The sequence below is a fragment of the Alosa pseudoharengus genome, unplaced genomic scaffold, assembly GCF_046254945.1.
Source record: "Alosa pseudoharengus isolate Yale_2024_CS ecotype anadromous, Long Island Sound unplaced genomic scaffold, YU_APseudo_1.1 YU_APseudo_1.1_scf_19, whole genome shotgun sequence".
Classification (NCBI taxonomy): domain Eukaryota; kingdom Metazoa; phylum Chordata; class Actinopteri; order Clupeiformes; family Clupeidae; genus Alosa; species Alosa pseudoharengus.
The window spans coordinates 30,422,748-30,434,951 of record NW_027468657.1 but is presented as its reverse complement, the minus strand read 5'-3'; the positions used below and the strand labels follow the sequence as shown (position 1 = coordinate 30,434,951).

General features: G+C 39.8%; 2 protein-coding genes across 2 annotated transcripts; both read left to right on the top strand.

Moving 5' to 3' along the window:
* Positions 1 to 1,304: 1,304 nt before the first annotated feature.
* Positions 1,305 to 3,225, top strand: LOC143132655 (hatching enzyme 1.2-like). Its single transcript, XM_076292311.1, has 8 exons — positions 1,305 to 1,373; positions 1,477 to 1,543; positions 1,646 to 1,786; positions 1,881 to 1,998; positions 2,413 to 2,591; positions 2,734 to 2,815; positions 2,955 to 3,079; positions 3,194 to 3,225. Coding segments are annotated over exons 1-8 (783 nt in total). The 3' UTR covers positions 3,196 to 3,225.
* A 5,074-nt stretch (positions 3,226 to 8,299) lies between these two features.
* On the top strand, positions 8,300 to 10,220 carry LOC143133226 (hatching enzyme 1.2-like). Its single transcript, XM_076292992.1, has 8 exons — positions 8,300 to 8,368; positions 8,472 to 8,538; positions 8,641 to 8,781; positions 8,876 to 8,993; positions 9,408 to 9,586; positions 9,729 to 9,810; positions 9,950 to 10,074; positions 10,189 to 10,220. Coding segments are annotated over exons 1-8 (783 nt in total). The 3' UTR covers positions 10,191 to 10,220.
* The last annotated feature ends 1,984 nt before the right edge of the window (positions 10,221 to 12,204 follow it).

The following is a 12,204-nucleotide window of genomic DNA, read 5'->3' as shown; positions in this document are numbered from 1 at the left end:
GAGCATGTTCGGGAAACAGTCGGAAAAACCAAACGAACGATCGTAAGATGAATCGTAGAAAACCCTCTTAAGAGCGTGTCTCCGTCGTTATCGGGGAAGTGGGCCCTGGACCGTACGCCGGCAACCCAGGTTCGGATCCCGCCCCGTGGTCCTTTCCGGATCCCACCCCGACTCTCTCTCCCACTCGCTTCCTGTCACTCTCCATTGTCCTGTCGCATTAAAGGCAGAAAAAGCCCAAAAAAATATACTTAAAAAAAAAATATTTCTGACAATAATGCCGTGGTAAACACAAATGTAACAGAATAACAATAGCAAATTGAGATTACAAAGTAGATCCACTAAGTGCCCTGTAGGCCAGAGTGAGGGATTTGAATTTAATTCTGGCTGCTACAGGAAGCCAATAGAGAGTGACTAAAAGAGGTGTTACATGTGTCTTTTTTGGCTGATTATAAAGAACATAATGGGTTCCTTGCCAGCTTGGCTCTTTGACCCCCGATACGAAAATGTCATAATTAGGTGTGTAAGCAGCATCGCTTGTCCCCTGATAAGAAATGTAGGAACACAACTGGTTTCCTGAGCAGTTTCACTACTTAGTCCCCAATTATAAGTATTGAAACACAGTGTCCTTAACCAGCTGTTCTGCTTAGGCCCCAAATAGAGAAGGGAGACAGACAATGGTTATCTACTTAGGTCTCTAATAATAAACTTTGACCAAGATATTACAATAGTGGACAATAATTATTGGGCTCTGAAAAAATAAGGTTAAACCCGATAATGTAATAACATCCCATTCATCTAATAAAGACATCTTATTACATTATTAGGAAGTTATTACATTATCGGGTGCTATTACATTTACAGAGTTAAGAGGAGGTTTTATTACATTATTTGGAGTTATTATATTATTAGATTCTACAATGTGGAATAGCAGTCTGAGGTATATTTTTTACTGGTACTTTCTGGACACAATATCTCTCACAAACTATTTGTTTTCATTTACTATTGCAACAGCTCTCAGTTAAGGCAACGCACACCTAAAGACATCAAAACTTTGAAGAGTGTAAAGCTTAGACGGTGACCAAAACAAATTAACTCACCATTACATCTTTGTTCAGTTGTTGTATTTGTGGGAGCAGTGGTGGTGTCCTCCCATAAGAGCTTCCATTAGACACCTGACCCTGAAAGCAGGCTTAAATGCCCCTGCACACACACCTGTGGAGGGCTGTATAAAAGCTCAGGTGAGATGGGTCTCAAACACTGAGCTCCAGTGAAGTAGCCGTCCACAGCATCTCCACACACTGAACATGGACCTCAGAGCCTCCATCTCCCTTCTGGTGCTGCTGCTTGGCCTGTCCAAGGCTCTGCCTCTCATGGTAAGAATACCTGTGATATTCAAAACTCCACTTCTAAAGGCTATCTGTGGGATTCTCCTGTTTCATTTAAACCATTTTTTGTCTGTAGGCTGATGGTGATGAGAATCACATTTTCCTAGAGGAGCGTCACAGTGTGGATTTGACCACACAGATTTTAGCTACCAACAATGGTTTGTTTCTCATTGTTTAAACAAATGGACAGTTAAGTTGAGGGTATGCACAAACTCACAGAGTCTCTATGAATAACTTTCAAATGATATTTAATCTTTCAGCTTCCAGTGAATTTCTAATTGAGGGAGATCTTGTGGTGCCAAAAACCAGAAATGCTATGACTTGCTGGAACAATGACTGCCTATGGAAGAAGTCTGCTAATGGAAAAGTTGAGGTGCCTTACATAGTGAGCCCTGATTTCTGTAAGTGAACTTATTTGTAGTATTCTGTAATATGCTGTACATATATTTTAAAGCACATCCATTATGCATTTATAACCATTATTTGTGTTTTCAGCTTCCAATGATGTGATGACAATTCAAAATGCCTTGGCTACCTTCAGCAGTAAAACCTGTGTGCAGTTTGTTCCTCGCTCAACCCAGGGTGACTACCTCAGCGTTGAGAACAGGGATGGGTGAGTTTATTTAGCACTGTGCTGAAAATGCTTTTCCTTCTATGGTCGATTCTATGGCCACACCTACCTGCCTGGAAAAGGTCCTTTTGTCTTTTATACTTCAACCCCATATTATCACACTGGTATCACTTTTTTACTTTTATCACCTTTTTGTTGTTAAACAATATCAACAAAGACAAGAAATGCTGATTATTGTGTGAAAAGTCATCTAAAATACATGTACATAATGTTAGCTAAAACATTCTGATTGCAAAGAATATTTTTGTGTACACGAACAAAATCAAACTTAGCTTATGCTATCAATTGTGATGTGATGAGGACCATGGTCTTTTTTATCATAATTAATTTATATAATAATAATGAATGGAGCCATATTGTAAATGTTTCTATCATTCTTCCTCCCATCTTTCTCAGGTGCTACTCTGACCTTGGCAGGACAGGAGGCAAACAGGTGGTCTCTCTCTACAGGTCCGGTTGTGTTTACAGCGGCATCATTCAGCATGAATTTCTTCACGCTCTGGGCTTCCACCATGAGCAGAACAGGAGTGACAGAGACCAGTATGTGATAATCAACTGGGAAAATATTGACTCACGTAAGCTGCATTTCCTTCTTCACATGAATGTACTGCAGTCTTGAGTTCATTTTATGTTTGGACATGTTGACAAGAACATGTTGACAAAACTGATTGAAAAATGATGAATAGCTTTAAAAACCAGCACGGTTTATCTTGGCAGAAATGGTTTACAACTTTCAGAAACAATCCACCAACAACCTGAACACTCCATATGACTACTCTTCTGTGATGCATTATGGGAGGTAAGAAAATGGCACCCAGTTAAAAAGAATTATTTGTCAAGAGCTGTGTTATCTTATGTGTTACTAAATGTAAAAAAAAATATTGAAAAATATTGCTCCTCAAATGTTTAAAATCACTGACCGTCATGTTCTTCTATAGCACTGCTTTCTCAACCAATGGAAAGGCGACAATCACACCAATTCCAAACCCAAATGTGCAAATTGGACAGAGACAGGGAATGTCCACCACTGACATCCTGAGGGTCAACAAACTGTATGGATGCTGTGAGTATGACCTCCTGTATAATATGGAGTGTTAGTAACTTTGGGATTGCTGAAATGATGGGTTGCTTGCTGCAATAGAATTCAATTCTGACCATTCCTTCTTCTTTCTAACAGAAAAAGCTCAAACTGATGCTGTCCCAGTCTGGAACCACCATATGATGTAACAGCTGAGATTGGAGAGCACAAGTTCTTACATGATGGTTGTTAATTGTGAACATTATTCCTCTCATGTTGATATCACTGGAAAATAAAATGACTGAAAAGAACTCATTCTGCTGTTGTCCTGCTGCTTTCTTGTATCATGGCAAAAGAACAGAAGTTTAGCATCACAATCACAAAAAAAGTTTAAATCACAAAACATATATTGTTAGATGATGATGGATATGTTTTGTGGGTATTATTCCTCTCATATTAATATTCAATTAGTAAAATAACAGGAAAAACTCTGCTTTTGTTCTGCTACTTTCATGCACCATACAATTATATTATCTATAAGAGTGTTTTTCAACCTTTTTTGTGCCACGGCACACTTTTGACACTTAAAATGTCCCACGGCACACTAACATCCTGTGTGAAGAAAAAATAAACATACCATAGCCTAAAATTTCAAATAATACACAGATATGGCCTTATTATGGCTTCTATGCAAGACCTGCTCAATAAAACAAGTGCCCTCTGTTTCATTTGTAGGTGACTATATCTAATTTAATTGTTGTTATGAACTGGATATGTGATGATTCATACTGGATATGGGGCCTCCATTGTACAATGCCTGCATACCACAAATAGTGCAATCATACAATCAATGAAAGCATGTGGTTATAAATTATTTGATGCAACAGTTGCATTTCTGGACCAGTGAGTGACATTTGGGTAATTTTCTGCGGCACACCTGATGATCTCTCACGGCACACTAGTGTGCCCCGGCACAGTGGTTGAAAAACACTGATCTATAACATAACATAACATAACATACAGTAACATAACATAACATAACATAATATAACACAAACACACAACAATTCTATTTCCATAATTATTCCCGGTATCTTATCAGAATCCTTTTAGAAATCATCAGCTATACTACAGTTTACATAGAAAACTATAATTTAAAATGCTTATCCCTCTATGGAATGATTTTTATTTTTTTGCAGAAAAAATATTTTGCCCGACATTTAGAGAGCTTGGGGGTCAATATTGACATATCAATCATAAAATTGGTATCTGTGAATGCCCGCATCAAGGGTCTGCTATTTGTTTGTATATGTTGTTGGATTATAAATGGCAACAGCAACGAAGAAGATTGACTGATGAGTTTGTTGGTATTTGTCGGTGCCCGCATCAAGGGCTTGCGATTTTTTTTGTTACGTTGCTGTTCGGCCACAGCAATTAAGAGGAGTAATCAATGAATTTGTCGATATTTGTTGGTAGAGAACACATCATGAGTGTGGAGGGTGCTGGGTCTGAGATGCCAGGTATCACTGTTGAACCTGTTCTGGAGGTGTTGTGGGCCTACAGTAATTCAATGAAACACCCATAAAGGAAAGTGCCTGCTTGATAACCCCACTAAAATGTTCTTGAAAGCTGTTGGTGATGTTTTTATGTTTTTTGCCCACAAAGGTTGATTTGTTTGAATTTAACATCTCTTATGTACAGTATATTTGACCAAACAACAGGGCAAGTGTGGAACATCCTCCTCATCTATGTTATCAGCCTCTTCATCTTCAACCACAGGCACAAGCTCAGTGTCAGGGCAATCCTTTAAATGACAATAAAATATTCAAATATAGCTGCAAGCAGCAATGCGGGGGCTTAGCAGTGCGCTATAGCAGGAACGGCTATGGCAGCCCATGGCATGAGCAAGCACTCACAGCAAGTTTGATTGCAATTGGATAAAGAATGGCTGAGAAATAAGCTCATTTACTTTGTTACACTGCCCCTAGAGGCCAAATTACACCAATATCCTTGTGCGTCCTCACAATCAGCTACCATGTCCCTGGACTTCATACACCAACGAGTTGCTGAGACGGGAGCTCACTTTCTTTATTACAGCACCCCTAGAGGCCAAATGAGACCACTTTCCTTGCATGTCCTCACAATCAGCTACTTTGTCCCTGTCCCAAGTTTGGACTTCATACATCAAAGCGCTGCTGAGATACAAGCTCACTTCCTGTATTGCAGTGCCCCCTATAGAGGCAAAATGATGCCAATTTCCTAGTGCGTCCTCACAATCAGGTACCAAGTCCCTATACCAAGTTTGGACTTCATACATCAAAGCGTTGTTAAGATAGGAGCTCACTTCCTGTATTGCAGCGCCCCCTATAGAGGCCAAATAATTCCAATTTCCTAGTGTGTCATCACAATCAGTTAACAAGTCCCCTTGCCAAGTTTGGACTTCATATATCAAAGCCTTGCTGAGATAAGAGTTCACTTCCTGTTTGGCGGCTTCATCGCCATATTTGATTCGCTATCACAGGCAAATAAACTTGAAATTTAAAAATCTGACAAGTATCATATGTGCGGCTTGATCTGAAGATCATCTCCGCCAAGTTCCGTGAAAATCGGATGAAATTTGTAACCGCTGAAACTTTTCGTAGAGTTTGGACTAAATCCAATATGGCGGAGGTCCAATATGGCGGAAAGTGACGGAAAAGGGGTCGATGAACTCGGGATGGTCCAAGGATTCAGACGCTACCTCAATTGTGAAAATCAGAGAGTCAAGAAGAGTCAAGGATCACGCGCATGAACGCATGTCCAGCGTTGAACTGGTGGTGGCGCTAGAGTGTTCAATGTATATGCATACAAATTGCTGTGAGTGATTGGGACAGTATCCTGACTAATGGTATCGATTTTTGTTATGTTAACTCAAATCGTCACGGAGATGTTAGTCCACTTCCTGTTTGGCGACTTAATCGCCATATTTGATTGGCCAAATCGCCAAATTTTCGGCCAAATTTTGACCCGTTGGTGGGGCTAGACGACTGGGTTTAGAGATCCGTAAATGAGCGTGAGTGATCAGTGGAGTTTCCCGAAACTTTCTGCCAAATTTCAGCACTTTTCAGCCAGGCGTTCTATGGGCTGCCATAGACTGCAATGTCGGATGTATAATATTAATAATAGGAAAAGCTAGTAACTCAATGGGTGCCTTCACAGCTTCGCTGCTAAGCCCCCAATTACAATATGTCAAATAGCTTACTACCACTGCCAGACACACACAAACAAACAAACACACACACACACACACACACACACACACACACACACACACAGCTTACTTCAACCACCAGACACACACACACAGCACAATGCCCACACGTTTTGTGCAAATTCATTTGCATTGTATTTCTCAACTATAATAACCATCATCACTCAATGTTCTCACAACTGGTTATCAAATGCTGCAGCTGCTTGATAATAAGCTGATTATTTGTATCAGGTGTGTTGGCGCAGGGGGGAATCTGGAACATACAGGATGGTGGGTCCAGGAGAACTACGCTTTTGAATAATGCCTTAGCAAAAGTGGTTTAACTGCATAATGTTGCCCTGAGGGAACGGACAAAAAAGTAAATAAATGAAAACTAAATATGCATTTGAACAACTAAATATACATCTTTACATATTTATGCACATACTATTTTTGTTTATACATTTATTTCAGTTTAAACACATACATGATGAGGGTTAAGGATCTACAGTGTGAGACCAAGCATGCTTTTGTAGCCTCATCACCTAACTTTTCCAGCTACACTCAGGCCCAGTGCTGTTTTTCAGCGGGGTAATACAAATCCAAACTGTAGCCATTTTGGGTTTTCTCTGTAGACCCATAAGGTCTTACCCATGCGAATCCCACACAGGCCCACTGTGGGGTAGAACATGATGGGCCGTCTGTTACATTTGTCAGTTTCAGGCCTATCCACAGTACCAACGATAACTATAAAGACAAATGTAAACATAACTGCAAGCAGCAATGAGGGGGCCAAGGAGCTCAACAGGACAGAGTTACTGTGGAAACTTTATCTAAACATGTCAAACACATCGCTGTAAACACTGACAGCAACTTTTATGTTAAAAACAACAGCCTAATAAATTCATCCAATGTGTTATTACTAGCATTTAAAAAGTAATTTTCTTCTATTTTTTTGTTATTTCCAAAATTAGTCCTGAAAAGGGTGGTCGTCTTATATTCAGGGTTGTTTTTCGCGGGCCAATATGGTATCTGTATGAGATAACCGTGTTGGCCCACTCAAGTACACTTGTTCCCTTAGTTCCATAAAGAAACTGATGATTTCTAAAAAGATTCTTAAAGGATATGCTGTATTATTTATTGGTGTTTGTATAATTGTTCTTATTTTTAATTGTTTTTTTACTATGATTACTGTGGGGTAAATCTTACAACTGATAGCATATTTTTACTACCATATTTCTCTTAAGACTCAGTCAGGACGATGGAATATCAGGATCCAGGCTTTTATTCTTTTCAATGAGGGGCCAGTGCCCCTCAAGGGAGAGATGCATGTTTGTGTCACCCCATCATGGGTTTCACCAGTATTCTCTGACTATACAAAATATTGCCCCGACAGATGATAAGGCTGGTAGAGGTAGTTCCAAACCATGGGCGGATTATGAACTTTTGGGGCCCTGGGCCCAGATGTATTAAGGGCCCCCCACTAATTGTCGTATATGTGGGAGGGGGGGTTTGGGGAGCCCTCCCCCAGAATTTTTTTAATTTGTTTGATGTGATTTCCTGTATTCTGGTGCATTTTGGGGATTGCCAATAATAAATTCAATCAGATTCATAGCCTACATCCTGATTTGTTGATATTGAGGCAATGATTCCATGCAAAGGCTTGGGCTTCAGGGCCCCCTGACCCCTTGGGCCCCTGGGCCTGGGCCCGGTAGGCCCGTGCAGTAATCCATCCCTGTTCCAAACACTTGCCCAGTTTTGTCAATAGCCATGCCAGGACCACATGCCAGCTACCAAGCCAAACATCCTTAAGCACTCTGCATAACATGTTGTCTTAGTCCAGTTGTTGAATTTGTGGGAGCAGTGGTGGTGTCCTCCCATAAGAGCTTCCATTAGACACCTGACCCTGAAAGCAGGCTTAAATGCCCCTGCAGACACACCTGTGGAGGGCTGTATAAAAGCTCAGGTGAGATGGGTCTCAAACACTGAGCTCCAGTGAAGTAGCCGTCCACAGCATCTCCACACACTGAAGCAACATGGACCTCAGAGCCTCCATCTCCCTTCTGGTGCTGCTGCTTGGCCTGTCCAAGGCTCTGCCTCTCATGGTAAGAATACCTGTGATATTCAAAACTCCACTTCTAAAGGCTATCTGTGGGATTCTCCTGTTTCATTTAAACCATTTTTTGTCTGTAGGCTGATGGTGATGAGAATCACATTTTCCTAGAGGAGCGTCACAGTGTGGATTTGACCACACAGATTTTAGCTACCAACAATGGTTTGTTTCTCATTGTTTAAACAAATGGACAGTTAAGTTGAGGGTATGCACAAACTCACAGAGTCTCTATGAATAACTTTCAAATGATATTTAATCTTTCAGCTTCCAGAGAATTTCTAATTGAGGGAGATCTTGTGGTGCCAAAAACCAGAAATGCTATGACTTGCTGGAACAATGACTGCCTATGGAAGAAGTCTGCTAATGGAAAAGTTGAGGTGCCTTACATAGTGAGCCCTGATTTCTGTAAGTGAACTTATTTGTAGTATTCTGTAATATGCTGTACATATATTTTAAAGCACATCCATTATGCATTTATAACCATTATTTGTGTTTTCAGCTTCCAATGATGTGATGACAATTCAAAATGCCTTGGCTACCTTCAGCAGTAAAACCTGTGTGCAGTTTGTTCCTCGCTCAACCCAGGGTGACTACCTCAGCGTTGAGAACAGGGATGGGTGAGTTCATTTAGCACTGTGCTGAAAATGCTTTTCCTTCTATGGTCGATTCTATGGCCACACCTACCTGCCTGGAAAAGGTCCTTTTGTCTTTTATACTTCAACCCCATATTATCACACTGGTATCACTTTTTAACTTTTATCACCTTTTTGTTGTTAAACAATATCAACAAAGACAAGAAATGCTGATTATTGTGTGAAAAGTCATCTAAAATACATGTACATAATGTTAGCTAAAACATTCTGATTGCAAAGAATATTTTTGTGTACACGAACAAAATCAAACTTAGCTTATGCTATCAATTGTGATGTGATGAGGACCATGGTCTTTTTTATCATAATTCATTTATATAATAATAATGAATGGAGCCATATTGTAAATGTTTCTATCATTCTTCCTCCCATCTTTCTCAGGTGCTACTCTGACCTTGGCAGGACAGGAGGCAAACAGGTGGTCTCTCTCTACAGGTCCGGTTGTGTTTACAGCGGCATCATTCAGCATGAATTTCTTCACGCTCTGGGCTTCCACCATGAGCAGAACAGGAGTGACAGAGACCAGTATGTGATAATCAACTGGGAAAATATTGACTCACGTAAGCTGCATTTCCTTCTTCACATGAATGTACTGCAGTCTTGAGTTCATTTTATGTTTGGACATGTTGACAAGAACATGTTGACAAAACTGATTGAAAAATGATTAATAGCTTTAAAAACCAGCACGGTTTATCTTGGCAGAAATGGTTTACAACTTTCAGAAACAATCCACCAACAACCTGAACACTCCATATGACTACTCTTCTGTGATGCATTATGGGAGGTAAGAAAATGGCACCCAGTTAAAAAGAATTATTTGTCAAGAGCTGTGTTATCTTATGTGTTACTAAATGTAAAAAAAAATATTGAAAAATATTGCTCCTCAAATGTTTAAAATCACTGACCGTCATGTTCTTCTATAGCACTGCTTTCTCAACCAATGGAAAGGCGACAATCACACCAATTCCAAACCCAAATGTGCAAATTGGACAGAGACAGGGAATGTCCACCACTGACATCCTGAGGGTCAACAAACTGTATGGATGCTGTGAGTATGACCTCCTGTATAATATGGAGTGTTAGTAACTTTGGGATTGCTGAAATGATGGGTTGCTTGCTGCAATAGAATTCAATTCTGACCATTCCTTCTTCTTTCTAACAGAAAAAGCTCAAACTGATGCTGTCCCAGTCTGGAACCACCATATGATGTAACAGCTGAGATTGGAGAGCACAAGTTCTTACATGATGGTTGTTAATTGTGAACATTATTCCTCTCATGTTGATATCACTGGAAAATAAAATGACTGAAAAGAACTCATTCTGCTGTTGTCCTGCTGCTTTCTTGTATCATGGCAAAAGAACAGAAGTTTAGCATCACAATCACAAAAAAAGTTTAAATCACAAAACATATATTGTTAGATGATGATGGATATGTTTTGTGGGTATTATTCCTCTCATATTAATATTCAATTAGTAAAATAACAGGAAAAACTCTGCTTTTGTTCTGCTACTTTCATGCACCATACAATTATATTATCTATAAGAGTGTTTTTCAACCTTTTTTGTGCCACGGCACACTTTTGACACTTAAAATGTCCCACGGCACACTAACATCCTGTGTGAAGAAAAAATAAACATACCATAGCCTAAAATTTCAAATAATACACAGATATGGCCTTATTATGGCTTCTATGCAAGACCTGCTCAATAAAACAAGTGCCCTCTGTTTCATTTGTAGGTGACTATATCTAATTTAATTGTTGTTATGAACTGGATATGTGATGATTCATACTGGATATGGGGCCTCCATTGTACAATGCCTGCATACCACAAATAGTGCAATCATACAATCAATGAAAGCATGTGGTTATAAATTATTTGATGCAACAGTTGCATTTCTGGACCAGTGAGTGACATTTGGGTAATTTTCTGCGGCACACCTGATGATCTCTCACGGCACACTAGTGTGCCCCGGCACAGTGGTTGAAAAACACTGATCTATAACATAACATAACATAACATACAGTAACATAACATAACATAACATAACATAACACAAACACACAACAATTCTATTTCCATAATTATTCCCGGTATCTTATCAGAATCCTTTTAGAAATCATCAGCTATACTACAGTTTACATAGAAAACTATAATTTAAAATGCTTATCCCTCTATGGAATGATTTTTATTTTTTTGCAGAAAAAATATTTTGCCCGACATTTAGAGAGCTTGGGGGTCAATATTGACATATCAATCATAAAATTGGTATCTGTGAATGCCCGCATCAAGGGTCTGCTATTTGTTTGTATATGTTGTTGGATTATAAATGGCAACAGCAACGAAGAAGATTGACTGATGAGTTTGTTGGTATTTGTCGGTGCCCGCATCAAGGGCTTGCGATTTTTTTTGTTACGTTGCTGTTCGGCCACAGCAATTAAGAGGAGTAATCAATGAATTTGTCGATATTTGTTGGTAGAGAACACATCATGAGTGTGGAGGGTGCTGGGTCTGAGATGCCAGGTATCACTGTTGAACCTGTTCTGGAGGTGTTGTGAGCCTACAGTAATTCAATGAAACACCCATAAAGGAAAGTGCCTGCTTGATAACCCCACTAAAATGTTCTTGAAAGCTGTTGGTGATGTTTTTATGTTTTTTGCCCACAAAGGTTGATTTGTTTGAATTTAACATCTCTTATGTACAGTATATTTGACCAAACAACAGGGCAAGTGTGGAACATCCTCCTCATCTATGTTATCAGCCTCTTCATCTTCAACCACAGGCACAAGCTCAGTGTCAGGGCAATCCTTTAAATGACAATAAAATATTCAAATATAGCTGCAAGCAGCAATGCGGGGGCTTAGCAGTGCGCTATAGCAGGAACGGCTATGGCAGCCCATGGCATGAGCAAGCACTCACAGCAAGTTTGATTGCAATTGGATAAAGAATGGCTGAGAAATGATGCCAATTTCCTAGTGCGTCCTCACAATCAGGTACCAAGTCCCTATACCAAGTTTGGACTTCATACATCAAAGCGTTGTTAAGATAGGAGCTCACTTCCTGTATTGCAGCGCCCCCTATAGAGGCCAAATAATTCCAATTTCCTAGTGTGTCATCACAATCAGTTAACAAGTCCCCTTGCCAAGTTTGGACTTCATATATCAAAGCCTTGCTGAGA